Source organism: Opisthorchis viverrini (genome assembly GCF_000715545.1).
Source record: "Opisthorchis viverrini unplaced genomic scaffold opera_v5_43, whole genome shotgun sequence".
Lineage (NCBI taxonomy): Eukaryota > Metazoa > Platyhelminthes > Trematoda > Opisthorchiida > Opisthorchiidae > Opisthorchis > Opisthorchis viverrini.
In genome coordinates, this window is record NW_008751699.1 from 1681691 (window position 1) to 1703468 (window position 21778).

At 40.0% G+C, this 21778-nt stretch overlaps 1 protein-coding gene across 1 annotated transcript in view; it reads left to right on the forward strand.

Annotated features, from left to right (window-relative positions):
- Positions 1 to 770: 770 nt before the first annotated feature.
- The window catches only part of T265_03165 (hypothetical protein), a gene marked incomplete at both ends in the record, with an annotated part of 82199 nt that continues 61191 nt past the window's right edge, over positions 771 to 21778 (forward strand). Inside the window, 3 exons of the mRNA XM_009167578.1 lie at positions 771 to 827; positions 10237 to 10316; positions 15359 to 15504. Of these exons, the coding sequence (XP_009165842.1) occupies positions 771 to 827; positions 10237 to 10316; positions 15359 to 15504 (283 nt within the window). The remainder of the gene's footprint in view (positions 828 to 10236; positions 10317 to 15358; positions 15505 to 21778) is intronic.

Here is a 21778-nt window from a genome sequence, read left to right on the forward strand (position 1 = left end):
GCAATTCAAACTTGCGAGCTTCAAACTCTGGTCAGTGGAGGGATGGCACAGGGGAGTTTGACTTCATATGTTTAGTAAATTATGCGTTTCCAATTCGTATGTTTGTGTTTTTTGGCATTTTGTTTCCATGATTCCTCATTAAGAGATTATTAACAGGAAGACTGGATCCGAAAATATATGTTTTTTCTCTGGCATTGGTCTAAAAGTTAATGCGTACGCAAGTGAACATAACTAGTAACAGGATCACAGAATGCTCAGTAGTTTCGTTTAAATTTTTCTGTCTGTTACACTTTTGGAATAAATGAGTGGTAGTCACATATCTTCGGTCATAATTCACCCTAAATTTTCTTTCCGTTAACGGAACATCAACACATATATGTGATACCGCGGATGATGGTTCATTCTTTTTAGTTTCCAGCTTCTTAAATAATATTCGTTCTTAGTTACGGCCATATCAATACAGCACTCGACGAGACTTGTGACCCTCAGTCATGCTGGCACTCAATAAAGTGGTATGAACCTTGTGATACTTTCTGGCGATGTCGTCGAGGCCATTAAGGACTTCTCATTGACATTTTCATTTGGGAAGCAAAATGAGTAGTACTGCCAATTTATGAAAGCAAAACAGTCATTGGTAAGCAGAAGATATGCCTCGAATCGGGGCTCTCATCAGTTAATTTCAAAACAAGTCAAATGAGAGACTGAAAATAACCTAACGCCAGATTTTAAAGCTATGGTTAGTTTGAACTCTCTGAAGCAAAACGCTTAAAATGGAACTGTTCACAAAATCGGATCACAAATCGGGGATTGTTTTTTATCAGCTTTCGGTGAGTATAGAGATTTAACAGAGAAAAACCGGTAGCCAAGTGCCTGCCAATTTGAACAGCACCAAACAAGTAATACGTTTTTGTAAGTAATATGACACGGTTGCTGATAATCCACAGACAGCTCAGTGAAGACCTTTTTCTGCCAAAGGTTCTTCAGATGGACATGGTTTCTGGAAGCTCAGAATTTCAAGCTCCGACTTAAGAAGCGGTTGGTTTGAATGTGTCCGTTTTTTTAGGCAGCTGATTGACGTAGATCAAGGGAAAAGTTACTGTTTAGGCCAGAAATTTGTTTCTTTAGCTTTTCGATGAGTCAGTCAATCACATGAGCTTCAAGATACGAGTAACTTGTACTGAGCTCTTTAAACGAACCGTTTCACACTCATTAGATAAGACAAACAAGATTTTAGTGAGTATCCTCACGGTCTGCAAGCTGTAAATAAATAAGCTATTGGCTGGGGATTCAGCAGTGTCCCTAGTTCCAGCGCTCTTAGCAGGAAAATGAGCCCAATAGGGCCCCAAGTTGATCCAGGCTGGGTGAACACCCCAAGTTAAGAGGCAACTGAACGCGGTGAATCATGCGACACAGTGAAGGCGATATAAACCAACAGTGGATTGTAGAATGCACACAGGTTTATAAGTAAAAACCTAGACCAAAAAACTGCGGCTCATGATTTAGGGACTACAAAGATATAATGGCCTTTGAAAGTCACGGAATCATGGAAATCGCCCCCAAAAAATAAAAGGGATCCATGAGTTTTTTCGCTTCAAAGCACGTACCATCCAATATTTGCCCGCAGCCCGCATCAGCTAAAAATTAAGAGGACATTGGTGCTGTCACCTTTTACTGCTTAATGTGTCAAGTCTTTTGTGTTTACCGCACATTTTGAGAGCATAGGCTAGTGTATTGATTTTCTGCACGTTGTTTAGACTTGGCATGGAGAAGTCCGTACTTAATGTCCCAAACGTCAGGACAAAATAGTTGAAGTGAAACTTAACTAGACCCATTGTGCATAATGGATGAGTTGGTTAAACAGATGCTGCACAATCAAGAGAGATAGTTTGAACACTCTTATCTGACTGGTTTGTCTAACAGACCTCTAGCCTCGCAGTCTCCCAACATAGAAGAGCAAGAATATCAAAAATCGCAAACTATCCCAGCGGACCTAATTTGATGACTAGCTTGTGGTTGTGAATTAGGAAGAAAAATGTTATTTCCAAACTTAATAAGCGATAGGTGATAATGGTCTTTTTGTTTAGAAAATAGACAGGAGCTTCACTACTGGCTTCTTCTGGTTACCATTGTTTTAGTAGACCGTTAGGCAATTTTCTTTCCAATTTTCTTATGGGGTTGTGGTAATTTCGGATTCAGATCGATGAAATAAGAATCACTCTCTGCACAGAAAAACGTTTTTTGGTGTCAGGTCCTAGACCCTCTGGTTTCATGATAGGAAATTTGTGATGTTCAAAGTTTGCTAAACCTGATAAGGATAAAATCGGAAATTCAAGTAATTTCATATCTTATCTAAAACCCATTCTTATTCTATTTTTTGTGTGGCATCACATCGTGCACCCACATCTACGGTCGCCCATCCCTTGTCACAGAATTCACATCATGATTCGCCAGACCTGCCTGATTTGTTCAGCGCTGTTTGCATTGCCTTGTGTTTGCAAACTGTCTTCGTTCCATATAAAATTCTATAGTAGTCGTCCGGTAAGCAACTTTTCAGAAGGTTTTTGGTTGTTCAGACGTAATTTTCCCTATCTTTTTTATTTATCCACACAATATAAACGCGAGTTTGGTAAGATTGTGTCCAAATCAAAATTTAACTCCCTGCCTGTTTGTTGTGTAAGCCATATTCCATGGTCTTGGTGCGGATTAGACTACCTTTGCGGTACCCTTTATACTTGCTAAGGTGAACTCTACACATAATGTTCTGTTATTTTGACAAAGTTCAGCCAGATAAGGTGTCAGTTAATTATACCTCAAAGACTTTCAGCCTAAAATTTGTGTAACCTGATCACCAAAATGTTCAGAGGCATCAGCGTTTATCTTTGACACTGTACTGCCTTATCATTCCAGTTCTACTGTAGGTTCGGTAAAATTTATTAGGCGTCAGGGGTTCTAAATATTGCCACACAAGATCGAAATACATCGAGTTCGTGGCTAGTTTTGTCATGTAAATGTCAGACCAATTTGATGTGCTGCTACGAGCAAAACCATGTGAGAGTTTAATCTCTTGACATCAGTATAAAACACACAATATGCTGGGTTGAATTGTTTATTGTGACAGATAGGATACGGTCTGCTCCAAAGTATCCTATTTTGAAGGTACATGCTGTTCATCGTTCATGGGGCAATCAAAACTTCACTGAAGATGTCTAATTATTGTTTCAACTCCAAATGAAGACGGACAACTCATCTTTTGCATAACAATGAATTGGAAGTCCCCGTGTGCATATTTGTCATAGCTCTTGGTCAGATAGAATGATATTCGCAAAGCTCAATAGCAAAAAACCCCAACAGAAAAAAACACAGAAACGTAGGGGCTTAGAATGAAGATTTATTTCTAGAAACCGGACTTTTTTGCTTCTTAGCCCATAAATAGTGCTCCACTCTCTAAGACCAAGCGTCCGTTCAGCCCTCCTTTCACTTAGTCGGGTGTAAGATGTGAAGTGGATGAACATCTCTTGCCAATTAATGCGGTCCCTAACTCAACATTGACTTCGTCGAAGACATCACCGGGAAGACCAACGTTTGCTACTAAAAACGCCAAAGGAATAAATCCAAGCTACTGTTGGCTCCCAAGTGATATATTACAGACGTAAATGCTTTCAATGAGGCGGTGTTAATCACATTATCCATAGATTCCTGTAGCTAACAAAGTGAGACATGCAGATAAGACAAGATTATTAAGTGCTTAACAATACTCAAAAGCAACCTCATAAAGCACAGCCGAAAATCTGTCTGATAAAGCTATTGTGTTGATTGATTAGGCCTCTATTCTCTTATCCTTTGTTGTAGACACAGATCGTTACTTGTCTTTGGCGACACATGAAATACTGGATAGGAAATTATCAGATATGTGGACATATAATAAACATTCACAAATAGCGCTGTTGCTCGGGAGTGAATTTTTCGCGAGAATGCAGATACTTTCAGTCCTAATCAGCCAAATCTGTCCGAGTTGGAGCATTGCTAGCCAAACGCCTACAACGCCAAGTAACACAGACAAACTCTGGTAGCATATATCTGGTGCACCAGCTTTGTGTATCTGGATTCCCCATGGGAAACATCATTCAGTGACGTAATCTGATAACAACGTGACAACAAGATGCTTGGTTGGGGATGATTAAGTGATGGTCTCATTTATGCGACTGAACGACACAGATAATATGAGATATCAATAGGGTGGCCATGTTCGCTCGGAGAAAATCTCTGTTGCCAGTAAATGGGAAATTAGTTCATTAAGCAGAAGAGTAGTTACAAGCAAGGTGTTTAACAATGCGATCACCATTGTTGATAGTAGTTAGGTGGCAAATTGAATTAAACAGAAATGGTCTCGTAGATCCATGGTGCTTCTATCCATCTTCAGTTGTAGAGCCTACATAAAAATTTGTGTTTCTTAACAAAGTGCCACTGAGAAAAGAAACACTCCAGTGGAAACAGGGCAAGTTAAAATAGCATTCAGATTGTGGAATAAAACAAGTTCCTGGATCATTAGCATATGTTTTGTTTCTCAAGAAACAATATGTATTAAGATACCTCAGACTGCATGAGTAATTCATCCATTCATGTGGTTATTTCTAAAGACGGATAGCTGGGTAGCTGGTAAATGAATGACAAGTTGTCGAAGTCTTTCAGAGATAAATCATTTCAATTTTGGCTTAATTTCAGTCCTTGTTCTCGACGCAGACATAGTTCTTTTACAGTACCTTGCAAACGAATTTCGGCCGTAGCAAAATAAACGCATTAGTCGAATATGAACAGAAACCGTTGTTACCAAGTACTGTTACGACAAACGAGCTAATCTCTGAGATATATATGCTATCGTCTGTAGTACCACAGGCGCGAAAACCATCGAGTAAACAAAAGACGGCGGGGATAAATTTATCAGTTTTTTAGAAACCAGAGGGTCATCTATCTTTAATTACGGTGCCTTTAATTTATCACTTTCGCTGGTTAATATGAAACCAGGGACTAAAATATTCCGTCACCATGTCTCCTAAAAGGGAAGAAAGGTGTGTTTGTAGTAAGCTTGTCATTGGCGTATCTGGTCATTTTTTAGGATCTCCACGTGAAAAAACCTCAGTCAAAACGAACAGTTTATATCCATCGTTTGCTTTGACCTTTTATCGGTGGCGCCATTCAAGTTCGTTTGTTCTTTAGAACAGAAGTTATCAGGTAGCTCTCAATTTATGATAGTAACTGAAGTCCAAATCTAGACATCTCGCAACTCATGAAATATAATTCAAATTGGGTTAAAGAGTTGGCATGTTCCTGATTACATAATCAGGCAGCAAAGCCACAAGAAACAAACTATTTTCAACTACTTTGGCAACCACCGTAAGGAGTCGGACATTAGTCTGAAAGCTAAACATAAATTGTTTTCAGCGAATTTCATGTGCAACCTGCCGCGAGACGGAAGAGTGGTTGCCCATCAGGTCTGTTTTTTACATAACAGAATATGGTTGTTTTTTTCTGGTGGTATCTGTGAATAAAAAAGCAGTTTATTAGTGGTTCGCAACTGTAATTAACTAGATAAACAATTGAGTTGTGACGGTACATTTTACGGATGTCAAAGACAGGTGAGAATTAGCCACGTTTGTTTCTTTGGAAGAGCTCACAGTACACAACCCATCTCCAAAGAGATAGTATTTCGATGCTTCAGAACTCTCTATGGACTTTTAAGACCTTAGAGGTCAATCTCTCGATTTGAACATTCCACCATATCCGAGAGAAAAACATTATCGCTTTTGTAGGGGAACAAAAAGTGCAGTTCTCATTATCATTTATGCGCTTGGCCTAACGTACTCCCAAGAAAAATCTAATTGGTGGCCAACTGCTGGCCAGCCAAAACTTAACTAGTATTCTGCGTATATTTGAAGTTCATTTGATTTACGGCTCAAAGCTCACCTTCAAATAACAGGGTAAAATACTTAACAGCTTGAGGGAAAGCTGCATTTGAGGGATAGGTTCTGTTTTAATTTTGTTTTCAAAGCCAAGGACAACAACGTAAATCCTCAACAATAGGTTGTTGCATGCGGGATCTCGGGGAAGGTATAGCACTTAGTAAACAGCAAAATGTGCTTCTGTTTGGGTTATTAAGCTCAAACTTTGGTCGGATTCTGAGCACTTAAACAGCATTAGTCGCCTTTTGTCAACTCATCCCATCAAGACACATCTGGTGGATTAGAAGAAAGAAATCGTACCTCCTGAAAAATGAGTTTTGCGTTCTGTGTACAAACATACCGTAAGTACATGAACGCACTATCAACTTGCTAGAATCTTGAGATTTATCTTGAGTAAAATAAAGGTTGTTCGTGAATACATCGCAGTTTTCCAACAAGGAGTCGTGCGCAAGTGACTTTTCTCCGATGGCGTCTACCCCAATTATGCGGACGGAGTCATTTAAAACCAGAGAAAACTGCGACTAATTACATCGAAAAAATATTGAAAACACGCGGGTTCTTGTACCTTTGCAAGTAGGGCAAACGTCTCGGCTCTGAGAGGAGAATGTTATAAAGCAATTATCACCACATTAAAACTGTACCTGAAAAACACGCGAATCTCAGAGGTAGAAAGTTTTACTGGCGAGGAAGCAGAAAGCACCCTAGATCCACGTATTGGCCCGCCATTAAAAGCAAAGCACTCGTTAGATTTAAATGACATCCGCGGTCAGACCTTATTCCGTAAGCTACTTAGGGTTTGGTGGATGAATTCTACTCAGCCATTAAAGGCCAACAAAGACAAATGATTGCTGACGTACTGCGCTTTGGCAATAAGGTGATAACTCAAGTACTCAAGGGACCTTTTCACGCCTGCAACGGAGAGGTTATTCGTCATAACGAAAATGACCGGGACAAATGAACTTTTGTGGTTTGCTGTACTATTAACCATTGTTGCTTACGTTGCATACGTCAAACAAAGGACACATCAGGAAAATGATAATAAATGTATTCATAATTGTTCTTGATGTTGTCCACACAAGGAGTTGCATTTCTTCGAAATCAGAGAAGATCATGCTCCATTGTTTGTTCAAGGCTTTTAATCAATCCTTTGGTTTGTGCATCAACTTATATCCCGAGCAATGACCTCAAAAATAAAACCATTCTTGAGTAGATCCCGCATGCTTCGTCCCCTAAACGAAATCTGATGATAGCCTGCCACTAACTTTCCACGCACACAGTGTTAGAAACACTAATTTACTGATTATTCCCTGTAAATGGAGAGACGCAACTGAATGTTTTGCTCGCAGTCTTCCTAACTTAACTTTCCTGCCCAACTGGACCCCAAAAGCAGAGTGGTCCGTCAAGGCAATATGCAGCAATATCCAGGATATCACAACAACCTTAACAGCAGTATATGAAGCTGAAAATCCCATTGACTGGAGGTTCACTGGTGCCTTTCGTTAACATACAAATAGTTTGAAAGGGAGCCTATTTCACCACCTGCGTACAATTTGGAGTTCAAGGATAACATAAGGATGCTGAATACTCGGAGGTTACGCCTGAGGGGCCCAAGAAGAGAAAAATCTGCAACGTGCTTTGTATCGGTCTCCAGTGTCACTTATGAGTAGTGCGTTAGGTCAAGAAAGACCAATTTAATTGTTCCTCCCACAGGCCCCCCTCTCGCAGAATAACAGAGCGCACTACTTTTATTGTTAACATCAAGTAAAAAATTCAAAAAAGTAATGCATTCATCGAAGATTTATCCGCTGATCCATGCGTCACTGCACCCTTTGAGCGCCTAAATATGTCGAAAATAATGTTGTCCTACAAGCACTTGCTAACACTAGTAAGGTGTTTACTAAAGAAAGAACCTTGGAGGGAGACTAACCTAAATAAGCCAAACCGTTTTACAGGAGCTCCACTTATTTCGGCCTGAAACCCATGGTTTCCGAGGCGATTACTCCCGTCATTTAGTGAGTGGTATCTTGTATACCTTAGAGTAGCTGCTTCTGTCCATGGCAAGGACTAAAGCGCGTAGTTTTCGTCCTTGATTTCATTATATTTCAGGACAATTAGCGTTATAAAAAATTGTTGCAGAAGTAGGAATTTAAGAATGCCTACCCTCCAAAGCTCTTCAGGTCTGACGTATATTGATATGGCAAGCACTCTAAAAACAGCCGACCAGCACATATCGTTCTTCAAAGAAAAGCGCCCCAAAGAAATTTCGATTATCTTTTCTTGACGACTCAGTTAAGTTCATTCACAGGGTCATCCTGAGATGAAATCGATGACTTTTTTGCAATAATAATTCCGACAGGCTAGCAGCGCAAAACAACCACGAGAAGCATGGTTAGACTAGGATAGTCCGTCTGATTTGTGTTACCAGTTTCAAAGCTTAAAACCTGCCCAAGTGCTTAGATCCAAGAAATGTAAATATGAAATTTGACAAACCGACCAGGTTAGGAAAACAGTTACAATTCGAACCGACAGGGTTACAAATTTAATAATGCTCCCTTCTGACGTCTAAAGATCAAGCTCACCGTAAATATTTGCCTATAATGAGTAGCCTTTTGGGAAGCACCAGCAAAAGTATGTGCAATGCACGCCTTTCAAGGTGAAAATTTTGGAGCAGTTTGAGTGGTTAGTCGCCTTATTTTTTTATGTGCTGGAAGCCCAATGTACAGATGGCGTGTCTGCAGTTTGAGTGTTAGTCGCCTTATTTTTTTTATGTGCTGGAAGCCCAATGTACAGATGGCGTGTCTGGCAGCAATGCAAGATTACGCCAAGGTATCCATATTTGTGCTTTGAAAGCGCCCAATAAAGCCCGAGTAACTGGCTTATGGTGGAACCATAGAGTTGTTGCTATTTCCACAGTGATACATATGGTGGCGATTCCCGGTAGGAAAAAGGCTAGACGTTGGGGATATCCACTGTGAAAGCGCACACCAGTAGTTCGAAATTCCACGTTCCCTGAGGAATGGTTCTTAAGAAGTCAAATTTAACTATGGCTGTGTGCACAGGGTGCTTTTGATAGTTGGTCAGAGCCAGAGGTAAACTGGGACATAACTGGGGCGTTTTGGCCATAAGACTGTCGCTTAGATGCAAGACCGCTCAGGCGATGACTACAGAACACTTTACTAGTAAGAAATAATATCATGTGGCATGTTGAGCAACAGGAAGACCGTATCAAGTCACAAGCTTCCACGTTTCATTATCTCATTGGATAGTAGAGTTTGTGTAGTATTACATGGCATGTGATATTCATTGTTGTGTCTTCTTGGGATGCATCATATACTACAAAAACCCCTTGAAACTCCTATGACAGGCTTCCGTAAACCAAAAATCACTTAATTCCTGGCATATTTACCTAGAATTTGTGTGTGATAGAAACTAGTCCATTTTGCGTTAATCGATCTCATTAGATTCAAACATTTACAAGGCAGTGATCTTTTTAAGGCAGCAACTTTACAGTTAACCATATATTTTGCCGGTTAACTTAATCTGTCAAGATGAAAAAGGAGATTGAAGTAGTCTTCTCTTCTTTGCGTCATTGTTTTGAAAATCAAAGTCCCAAAACCCATTTCAGATCAGGATTGGGGATAGTTGTTTTATCTGATCAGTGTTTGGTTTATAAAAACAGTCAATTTTGTCTTTACCGACATGTTTCTCATAATGTTTCTTTGAATATCAAGTCAAGGAATAGTGAAAGTGGTCTTGATATCTGTACATTAGGTTTGACGTTCTGCTCTCCCATTGATGTGCAAAAGAAACTCTATCATGGGCGCTGAATTAAGTAGCTATTTCGTTATCTAAAATTCGACACCATCAAAAAATGTTACATGTGGTAGATAGAAATCAGTCCTAACTAGTGATATCTCAGTATTTTTTTAATTGGTAGGTATTGTTTGGAATTTATCTGGTCACAGTGATCAGAATGTCATTGTTATGTGGGATCAGCTCAGCTACTTAGTAACCAGGCATTCTCCAATATTCTAAAAGCACTCGCCCTATGCCGAATCGATGCCGTACTTCGAGGATACTATACGCAGCATCCGGAGTGAATTGGAATAAGACTAGAGAGAATGCCAACGTTTACTACCACTTTAATTGTGTCCTACCTTAGACAACTATGCTACGTTGAATGCGTTTTGTTCGATTTCCCGACAGATTAATTGTATACCTCTGAAAGTCAGATACGCTTTCCAAATCATGTATTATTTTTCCATTTTCCGTGCTACAGCACGAAGCTGCGTGGATTGTCAGTGAAGACTGTTCAGAAACGGCATTTCGTGTCATCTGTTTTCCTCTTGCAGGTGTAAAGTGTGTCAAGCACACCAAATATTTCTCCGGTTAAGGCGCCAAATTTCCTATTAAATAAAAGTGTCCTGACGGGTTGATGACAGTTTTGATTTACAGACTGTTTTCAGACTGCGAATTTCGATTTATCGGTGGGACGAGATAAGTGATTTTAAGCAATATAGAAAACATCCTGATTGGTGACCATAGGGATTGTCCCTAAAATAGATGTAAGGCACACGAAAAAGCGTAAACGTCGGGCAATTTTTAGCCAGAGCTTTTAGTTGTAACATCAGGCACAGGCTTTGATGAAAATTCGTGACTAGAATGGCTGCGGAAAATCTACTGTTCTTGTTCGGCGTTATTCTGTGTAATACATTTTGTTACTTATTAAATAAATGTCTATATTCCATTTGCATTCTTTCCAGGAATTTAATACTAATGGATGCCTGGAAAGCCTGGTGAGGAAAAGATCTATTGAAAACAAACCAAGCGGATTACTGTGCTGTGCAGTCTATGACACTATATTTTGGTTTTAAGTGTGGACGACCTATCGGGGAGTTTTGACCCGCAACATTCTTTTGTTCTAAGTGGTTTATTGCCGAGATGATAGAACTTTCAAACGGAGCTTCTATGCACATGGCAATGCATGCCAAGTAGAGATGCTCAGGATTTCGGATGATATTTACATCTACTGGACGCGTTCAAACTGATCGTGCAGAGTTTTGACTTCGTAGTTACTGTTGTGATATGTGTTTTGAAGAGTCCAATCTCATATGTGTACATCTCCTACATGTATATCTCGTAACACCTTATACGCAACCACTTCATACTGGAATATGATTGGAGACAATAGATGTTACCTCAGACAATAACGACGAATTGAGTAGGAATCGGACGATCATTAACCGATACTCGGTCGATTCAGTCAAAAAGCGACGTGAAAAATTGGTGCATCATTGGCTCACCTCATCGGCCAACTAACGGATAAACTCGGTCAACCAATGTAAATAACCGATGCGATCATCACAATGTGTTGCAACATTTCTAAAATGACTCCGGTATAGAAGCTGCGAAGTTGGTGAGAACGAGAACATTGGAACTGGTACAATTCGATGCATGTGCGCAAGAACTTTTGAACAGAACAACATGTAAAGATGAGGGATACTTTGATTCTTAATTCGGTATGATTGTTAGCCGTCAACATTTGCTGTTTCGTATGAAAAATTTACGACTTCCAATTTCACATCATAGCAGCGTAACTCGCCACCATAAATTGGATGTGTCTCTAAAGGATGTATCCGATTTTCAAAATTACACCTATCTGGTTCCTTAAAAAATCCTTATTGTGTTGTGCAAATATCAATTCACGTGTAGATCAGTGCAACAAATTAACGCAAGTTTTCGGTGCGTATGTTTTCCGCTTAGAGGTCAATAGCTACGGAAAACACATTGGGAATTATGGCCACTGAGTTGGAAACTGAAATGTCTGGTGCGCTCAAAAGCACTTTGGTAGTTGTCAGTATACTGAGTTACACAACATAAATTGCGTTATTCAAAATGAGTTTGCCAAGGCCATCAATATCTTTGACACAAAAGAACATTCTGTTTCTTCCATTTAATTAGGTTTTAGAAAAATTCGGGTGCATCCATAGCAGATGCAATGTACAGGCTAGCAAGGGCGAGTGATCGATCAGCCATATCAGGTGACGTTCGGTTGGCCTGGAAGTGGCCAATTAAATCACTTATACTTAGTTGCTACTGGATAAGAGTTATATGTGTTGTTCAAAATATATCATGAAGAGGACTATGTCCTTAGAGTGACAGAAAACAAACTGCAAGATTAGCATATCAAAATGTTGTCGACTGACTCCTTTTCTCCATGAGTGTAAGTGCAACCTCGAAGGAAAAAATTGTCCTGACTATAACACTCTGGCTCTAACTCTTCATAATACTTCATTGAATTACAAAGAACAACGTTGTCAACGTACATTCAGTGGTGCGAGTTTATTTCTGCTTCATTTACAACGAGAAATAAACCTACTGAATGTCATTCAACCTGTTTAGAGACCCAAAATCACTAAAAAGACAAAAACAATTTAGCAACGGGAAAAATAGTTAGTATTATCGGTATTATTTGTTAGGTTGCTTAGTAAGAACAACTGGATCTCATGGCTATCATGATAGTTTTGAAAATCCTTGGAAGTCTGCTGATAAGGTATAAGTAGTCTTGGTGAAATTTAGAGTGGAGAATACATCTGCTTGAATTACGCTGCTAGGATGAAGACAGCTAGTAAATTAATCTTTTTCTCGATCCCTTATCTTATATCAAAAAGCCGGCAGTTGTTTTATTTTTACTGGAATCACGGCCAATGCGCATCTCATGGATCTCCAGGGAGGTTGGGGCTCGCTACCTTCCGGCTATTAGTTGAAGACTGGACCATTCAACCAGGGACGGTTGGCAGGATAGTTGCAGGCGTGATTTTTGTAATTTATCCTTCAAATTAATTTTCCCATTGCTATTTTAGATCCTGACCCAGTCGCCGTTGATGCAGTTGCTCTAATACGGTTCTAAACTCTATATCAGGATAGTTTTCATTATCAAGTGCGTTGAAAACACGGAGGTATTTTCTTCCAGCTGTGTTCCGTATGCGTTGCTCTGTATTTAATTATCAGCTTTGCAAAACGTATCGTCCTTGAAACAGTGCATCTAGGAATACCGACTAAGCCTCTCGTTCGGATTCAAAGGTGATAGGGAGTGAGAGATGTTCATTGTTAACCACCTTCGAAATATTCTTTGATTCTCTGTGTCATCCACATATTTACGATTCAAGGCAGATACTCGTACGTGGTTGGCCATGTGGGTATTGATTAACACGGCAACCGTGTCTATTTGCGGACAATGGTTAATGTGTTATATACGTATATATTTTATTAATATTGTACTTCACTCAGTTCTATAAGTGCTCCGAATTCGTTCGAACAACTTTCCTTCTGTGAAGGCCCATATAAAAGGCGAAGGGATAGTCAACGGGAATGCGCTTAGTTTTAGCCAACAAAACGTGCGTCAAAATAAAGTCAGTCAGATTTTCGATGACATAATCAGACCTTGAATTTACACAAAGCATCCCATTTGCCTGATAGCACGAATTCAAAATAAGGAGGCAATTTCGATTTTCGGATTCAATTGTAATTTTGATGGTCAAAATCTTAATTCTTGTTTGTGAGGCACTTTGTGAAGCAAATCGATGAGGTATTGCTCAAAATGGGGAGTACCGAGCATTTGTTTCATCACCGTTTTCGTTGTACTGTCCAAAATAAAGTCAAGCCTCATGTTGTGATTAAAAATTCATACTTATTTTCAGGTCCAACGGACCAAACAGATTGGATTCACTTATTCCGCGACAGAGCAGAGGGAAATTTATTATACCGAGTAAAGATGGTAACTGACCGAGGGCAGTTGAACATTTCTAACCGTGGTGACCGTAGTTTTGAATGCAAATCATGGTCTTGAGAGAGTGAGTGTAATATTGTGGGTGATGACACCAGAACTAAACACTCTGAACTAAACTGTCCATCGGAACCCGGAGTGCTGAAAAGATACCTTACTAAATCTCCCAACGTTTCTGGTATTAGAAAATCAGTCATACTCAGTAGGATGTTTCACCGGCAGGCAGCCGCCACTTGCAGGTGGAGTAGAAATACGGCGTGGTTTTACTTCAAAAAGTGGACATTTTTAACCAAGAAGGTGCACCGAACTTAAGCTATTTCTAACAAGATTGAGTAATAAACCAAATGAACTGTCTCGATTCCTCCAATAGGTGTAAATGTCCAGTTGTTTGTGGATTTTATTACCAACCTTTTGATAAAAACTGAAATTTTGACCTGCTGATTGTGGCTATCAAGAAACAACTATGCGTAAAGGAAATAGATAAATGAGATGGTAGCACGTTCTTCTTTGTCAGGATATTATTAATATTACAGGAAGTTGAATGACACCAAGATACATAAAAACACTTGTTTGAAAATTGTTTCCCAAACTTCCAGATTGGGAAACCCTCAACAAAGATATTTGTGCATCCAACGCAAAGCCGCAATTGCTAGAAGAGGTAGTAAGAACATACTGACATACTGGAAACGGGATGCAAGTAACGTACCCGAAAAGGGTAGTTTTACAGTTTGCTGAAAGATTCATTCAATTGAGGGTTTTAATATATTTATCTTATTGTTCTTAACGAAGGGGATTCAAGTAGAAAAAATACAATACGTAAACAACCTAGTTGCAAAACTGGTGTTTTCTCAGTAACATAGCTTGTTCCAGTTGCAAATAACAAGACACAATGGTTCATCTTATGTTCACAAATACCAACAGTACTCTTCCATCAATTGTTATGTTTTCCTTTTCGAATGCGTTTTGCCGCATACCTCGATTGGTTTCCGTGGCCAATTAGATTGTTTTTCAGGTCCTTGAAAACCCCACTTGTCGTGTTTCAGCTTTTCGAATTTCCAACTGAACTGGAGCTGGCTGGCTTGTTTGTGGCCTGCATCAGATGGATCGGCCATTGTTTTGTTTGGATATTACTTCGAGTTACTGGTAGTGTGTCACAACAGGAGTAAGTATGCCGGCACAGGACGGTTTGAGGTGACCAACATTCCGACGAACGGTAGGGCCTTAAGTGGAGAGCTGTCCTCTTTCCCGGGATTTCTGATCTGAACGCGGTGGNGTACTCTTTCCCTGGATTTCTGAGCTGAACTCGAGTGGTCTATCTATGCCAAGTTCCTGATCACAGTGCCACAAAAACAAATCAAAAACAGCTACAACCTAACTAATACAATCGGATTAGCTACAGTGACTTTCTTGCTTGCATACATAGCTGTTCCAGCATTCATCCTCATTCATATCCCCCCGGGGCCCCGGCCAGTGGGATGCCCATAGTATCAAATTTTCTGGTGCAGTCGTTGATTTTTAAACACATTTATTGCATCGCTTATCTCTTTTCTTATCCGATGAGTGATGTTTGCTCAAAATGCGTAATCCACTTCATCACTTGCTCGTACTTATTTAGGTGGAATGAAATCCAGTCACATGACTTTGTTCCTCCTACTACAACGATGGCGCCAGATACTGATGAATCGACGCCATTGGGGCAACTCAACGACAACGGTAATAGCGCCACCACCACCTACATTAATAATAACGGCTGCAGTCAGTGTAAGTAGTCTGTGACAACATCAAGGTCAGCAGTGAAGCGTGAGCATGTTATCTGGACACCGCCGTTTCAGACGACTGGCTTGGATTTCAGCAGACCAGACACAAAGCTTATTCATAACAGGATGTTTAAAATTGCCACGGTTTACTAAAGAATCTTGCGTAGTTGCACGTGGTGCATCAACAATTCAATGTGACCATTGCGGTGACCAATAACGGTGCATCGGTTCATTGGTTACTTTATCCGCTTTCGCTTAGTTGGCGTTCATAAGACATCAGTGATTATTTCCTCGCTACTACTTGTTAATACTTATTTAAATGTATTTATACTTCAAGCACTCACCTGTTCTTTCTCTTCTTTCCTCAATACCAAGCAAAGCACGGGCTTTAAACGGAGTACAAAGTGCTGCAAGTTACAGCAGGTAATGTATGCATTAGTTTATCAGCAAAATAATTACTTTCATATTCAGAAGGAAGTTCTTAGCGAGTTCTCACTTTGCCGCTCGTTAAGGTTTAGAAAATGGGCTAAAAGATTCTAACCGGGGATGTAAAACCAGACAAAAGTTTGAATCCGCGGCATCTCAACAATTTTAGGATCGCTTTAACTTCTCACGAGACTGAAAGTTTGTTCTGATTACTCTAGACAAACTACTTCATGTGCTGATCCAGTCATATGAGTGATCGGTTCAAATCCAAAAGTAGGGAATAATGGTTTTATCTCAGATTATAAATATGACACAATCATTGTTGAGCAAGTCGACATTACTGCACTCGAGAATGGTACAACATCAGTTGCTAGTCAGATAGAATCTATCCATCTGAAGACTGTCTGCTACTATGCAGAAGACAAGAAAGTGCTCAAAACATCCTTCAAACTGGCAGGCGCATTTGATTCACTGATCTACAGTTTGAATCCAGTGTTCTAAATTATGTGAATTGTGCTACTAGTCGAGACCATCCACATCTTTGGGTTAACTGTGGGTAGCAAAGGCAAATGCATCATATAAGATCGGTCGATATGCCACTAGACTAGGCCAAGCGTTTGGTTTGTGCTGATGTAATAAATGTTAGCGCGGTACGGCCAATACGGTGCATGCTCCGGCAGTTAGGTGCACGGAAGTCTATCGACTGAACTTATGTCCCATCGCACTGATGATCTTGGTGTCGTATTGATTATGCCGTTCAGATTTCGGTCTAGGTGTTCCTATTCATCAATCAGGCTGCTTAAGCTTTCGTATTCAAGTGTAGATTAAATGCAGGAAATGTCTGCCACATATGTAGGTCTCGTCTCTCACAGGTCAAGTTATACAAGCCTACCTCTAAAACCAGAAGACTCACTGCGTGGTTTCCTAAGAACAACTCATTTGCAGATGCTGGGTGATTTCGCGGGAATTCCTTAAGACTCATGAAATTTATTTACTAACCAGGTGAGCGTAACATTAGACATTTCAAGACAAAACTCCCTACTTCTCTTTGCGCTGCATGGATTCTTCCTTCCATCTGCATATTCCGCCCGCACGTGCCTTTGAATCGTCACTCTAGTGGGACGACGGTTCCAGACCAATGGCTTGGAGCACTGATTCAGCGATACAAAGCAAAGTTAACACAAGTGTCTGGCGAATGCTACACCCCCAAATGGTCGGTAGGTCAAATTGAGGAAGGAAGCAATGGGGAGGTGCGGCAAAGACTTGTTTCATTGCCGTTACCCACAGAAGGATGGGGGTGATTTTTTAACTATGGAGACAAATTTAAACGAACCGACATGCCAGACGCCATCTGCACTCCAATTTGCCTAGTGCAGTGGATCTGTGAACTGAATTTCTGCATGTGTGTAGATTCGTTTTACACGGTCTTAAATAGTGAAAGCTTATGGTCCTACGTTGTTATAAAGGCAAAATAAGCGTTCCGGAAAATGCATTCACGTCCCGGTGAGTGTGTGTAGGCCTTGTAAAGAAGCTTTTCACCCAGAAAAGGCGTTTATGCGAACTGCGTAACCAAAAGTTATTCCGTAAGGATGATGCCTGGTCAATAGCTGGTTAGCTTGTAGCTTCACAATACATGATTATCAAATAAAAGCTTGAGCTGAGTGACGGCTTTGCGGAATAAGGGGAAAGTTGGAAAACTGGTATAATTCTTCTAATGCCTACAGAAAACTTCATTTCGGAAGGTGGCAGCTTTGGCTTTTCCATGAGGCGATAGTCAGCTGAATTTTATAAACGTATACTTATTTACAAGAGCCAATTATGTTAAGAAGTTTCTAACCATTTTATTTGTGAACATGTAAACGAGGTCGTGATGTTTGGAGCCTTGTGCAAGGGTGATTGACACAATTTCAACCGCAATTTCTTCCACGGCAGAGAATGATTAGAAATTGTCGGTTTGTGGAAAATACAGATCAATGTTTAGTTGTATGCTAGAATTGGACACCCGTCTCCAATTAGTGTCTTTGAACACCTACTGTACTATGACATTGCAGCTTTGTTTGAGAAAGAACACCGGGAAGGTAACTAGCGTTTTATCAACATGACGACTGAAGAAACCACCTTTAGAGCAAAACAAATTTTACGCTAATCCAGACGATGCCGGTTTAACACTGAACGGTTTTCCTCTCGAATAACTATGGACTGCATTCAGGCCTGCGCAACATGTTTACTTGGCTGATTTTTCCCTTAATAAAAGCATATTTTCCAGATGCAACTATATTCTTAAGACACTAGATGTGAGCTTTTTAAAGGAATTTCAATTCAATTCGTTTTATCTCTTAACGAAGCCTGTTGTTCACGGCCTGAGGAAGAATTGTGGAGATCGGAATTACATTTAGTTTCAAGAAATTCGGCAACGTACAACGTGTCTTTCTGCTTCTCCCACTATCATCTGGTTTCTCACAACCGCTTCACAACTAACAACCAAAACTTCTCATACGGAACACGCGTTCCTGGTTCAGTATTTCATACGTTTACCATCTGTTGCGGTTCTTGAAACCAACCGTGAAACCGGCTGACCAACTACATATCTTTTTTGAGACCAGTTTTCTCTTAGAACTACGAAATGCGTTGGAGAGTGAGGCTCTTGGATGTAGGGACCGTATAGAAGTTCGAGTTTATCCAGGTCGCATTCATCTATATTCAGTAACTGCTGTCAGTTAATGCATTGTTATCAGCTGAGCTGGGCACTAACAAGAGACAAAGATATTATTGATGTTTTATCAACAGAAAGCATGGATGTGTCTTCACATCAAAAGATGCGTTGTAGCGGGGGAACGATATTTAATGCGACTGCTCATCTGGTTAATACATTTCAATTGATACAAAAAATGCGGATACACTTCAATGTAATGAGGATAGAGAAAGGTCAAAATTTCGGTGTATGGAAACAGTCCACTGAATTTGGAAGCACACTGGTGTGAGGACTGCGGGCCAGGACATTTTCAAAACTTCTTTTGAATACAAAGGTCAGGATGAGGTAAGCTGACTACAGGGTCCTAAGCCATTATGTGAGCGGTCCAGGCTGCGTGGAAAGCGGTGGCACTTAAGCTGGGTCCACAGTTTCTATGAGTCACGGATGGGAAGCAGTGCTTACTCCCTTACTCTCAAACGAGAGTGTTAGCTCACTACCAACAGGAGTACGTGAAAGAAGGTGCACAAAAGCTGATGGCAGCGACTGATATTTCCCTTTCAAATGCAACCTGATCTTAGTAAAAGAAGTGAATCTCAACAAAGTTTATACGTTCTAACTATAGACCTCTTTAGTCTTCTAGAAATCGGTTCACGTAACTACTTTTCTTTATTACTAGGGAGGGACATGGAGTCACTTCTTGTGGGCCGGGGTAAATGTTTGTTTTTCCGCATGTGATTCCAATTTTCTCAGTATATTGACCTATTTGCATAAAATTTCGCTCCTGAATATCGATTCCTTGTTGCAAATGATCACAAGAAATTTCCTTCTTTGCCTTCTCGCTGAAGCGTGTGTTTATATTTTATTTCGGTTGCAATGGAATGGAAGTGTCAAAATATTTGTAAAAATGAATCGCCGAGTACATTTTTTAATTGTATTACTCCTTAACTTACTCACAAATAGGTCAATGAGAATGAGGTCCGGTGGATGTCTAATCACCGGCCGTTTTGATATCGGTTGATTTTGGATTTAGATCGAGAATGAGTGACTTGTGTACAGAAGTATGAATAATAATGCTACAGCCGCTTTACTCAAAAAGGCACAATTCCAGTGACCTCCTTCCCCGGTGACAAGTTAAAGTGAGATAAATTCATGGAAGAGCGCGTTGTATGTCTCTAAATTCCATCAGAAAGTTAGTGGACGTCTTTGAGGATGGAAGCTATTCAATCGGGCCTGGTTCCAGTATCCCGCCTTATGATAAGACAAATCAATTCTAGGTTTCACAGGTAAAACCGGTTTCTAAAATTTACAATCACCTTAAAGTCTATTAATCTCCAAATCTGCTGTGCAAAAGGAACGACCTGACGCAACCTCGAGATTAGAAACAAGCACATCTGAGGCTTTCCACCAGGTCTCTCATCTCGGCAACAACTAACCTACCTTATTTCCAAAGACATTCAGCAACTTTGACTGACTGCGTCAGTCATACCGGAATCCGTCCTTCAAAATGCCCCGATGCCCGCGTTCTCCCATTTATCCGTTAACCAAACATTTATAATCATACTTTGAAAGAACTTTTGTAAGTTCAAGTTTCCAACAAACTTAACGATACTTCATGAATCCTCTTCAATTTTCAGTCTATCTATAGTATTTTTAATAGATGGAGAACCACAAATTTACCAGTCACAATGGTTTGGTTTTTCTGATAAATATTCCTTGAAGCTCCACCTCCATCCTCGCCAAGCCTGATTTAAATCGTGACGTAACTGTTCTAAACTGTAATAGGCATTAGATTGCAGTTCGAAAAAACAGTCTCAATGACACGAGTCTCATATACGTAAGCATATACGTATATAACTTCTTGTAACAAAATCCTTCTATATTTGTCAGCAGTAAGATCTGCAGAATATGGCTAAATCGGGTATAGTTGTCAGTTGTTGGTCCGCTCGTTGACCTTCACAGTCGCATTGAAATCCAACTGTGAACAAACTGATCCCGTCACTCTTCCGCCTGATGATTACTGTTTAAAAAATTTCATACCATTCTTCCCAGCTAAAGGTTGAAAACTTTTGAAGATTGTAAACCTCCCCCCGTAGTTTGGGTTTTCTGTATTTGATATCACCTCACACAATCAGCCAAATGAAAGGGACACCAGAGCCACTGGTTCAGAAAACACTTGCTTGTTGGCTTTACTGTAAGAATAGTGCATACGGATGCACAAGTATAGAAAATTTCAGACCAGAAAACAACGCGATTGAGCGCCTAATCATTTTTTGTTCTCCGGTCTTATTTTACAATTTATAAGCCGATACTATTCAGAATTCAACTCATCGAGCAAGGCAAACAAGACAGATTCAATGTAGCCGGACTCTGTCAGATGTGTTCAAAGCATAGACATAAGGAGAAGTGGCGTCACTGAGATTTCATGAATCCACGGACGGTTATTAGGACCTCCATGAAAATACACTGCATTGTCTGGGTATGACAAATGAAAAGGAAAAACAATATGAAATTCACTGTCCTCGAAAAACGGTCAAAATACAGAGCAGCAATATAGTGATTGAGAGGAGCGTATTTATACTTGTCAGTATATGTCAAAATTGGGCACTACGCTGCACTAAGAAAACTGATGAGACTAAAGGCATCATATTCTCTCACTTTTATGTGTCAAAGAATTACACTATTTTATTAAATTCCATTTAGAATGAAAAAGTACGCTTTGTGCGTTCTCACGAAAACACCAGCTTAATTAGCCAAACATATCACGTCAATTAGACGTAATTAGGCGTTCAAAAGGGAGAAATAAGACTAACAACGGTTGGAGACCGCACCTACCTGATTCATATTGGTGTGGATGGTGGCGTAGTTTCCACAATCCCTTTGCGTAGTGTTTGTGGAGGCTAGTTCTGTCAGAAGTCTCCGGGTATGCAGCCTTCAAACACGTCACGTTAGGTTTTTTTCATTACGCCTAATCATGTTAGCTTATTCTTGATAAATGAGGATACCTTATGCCATAGCAATTGCGAACATTTTCAAAAGAAATAGATGTTTCTCATTAAATGTACATAGACGCGGGTTTCGAATCGACGTAAACATTCCCCTACTGGCAGTCATTCCGTTTTACCGGAAGAATAGATTGTCGGTATTTTGTAAGCTTCATTTG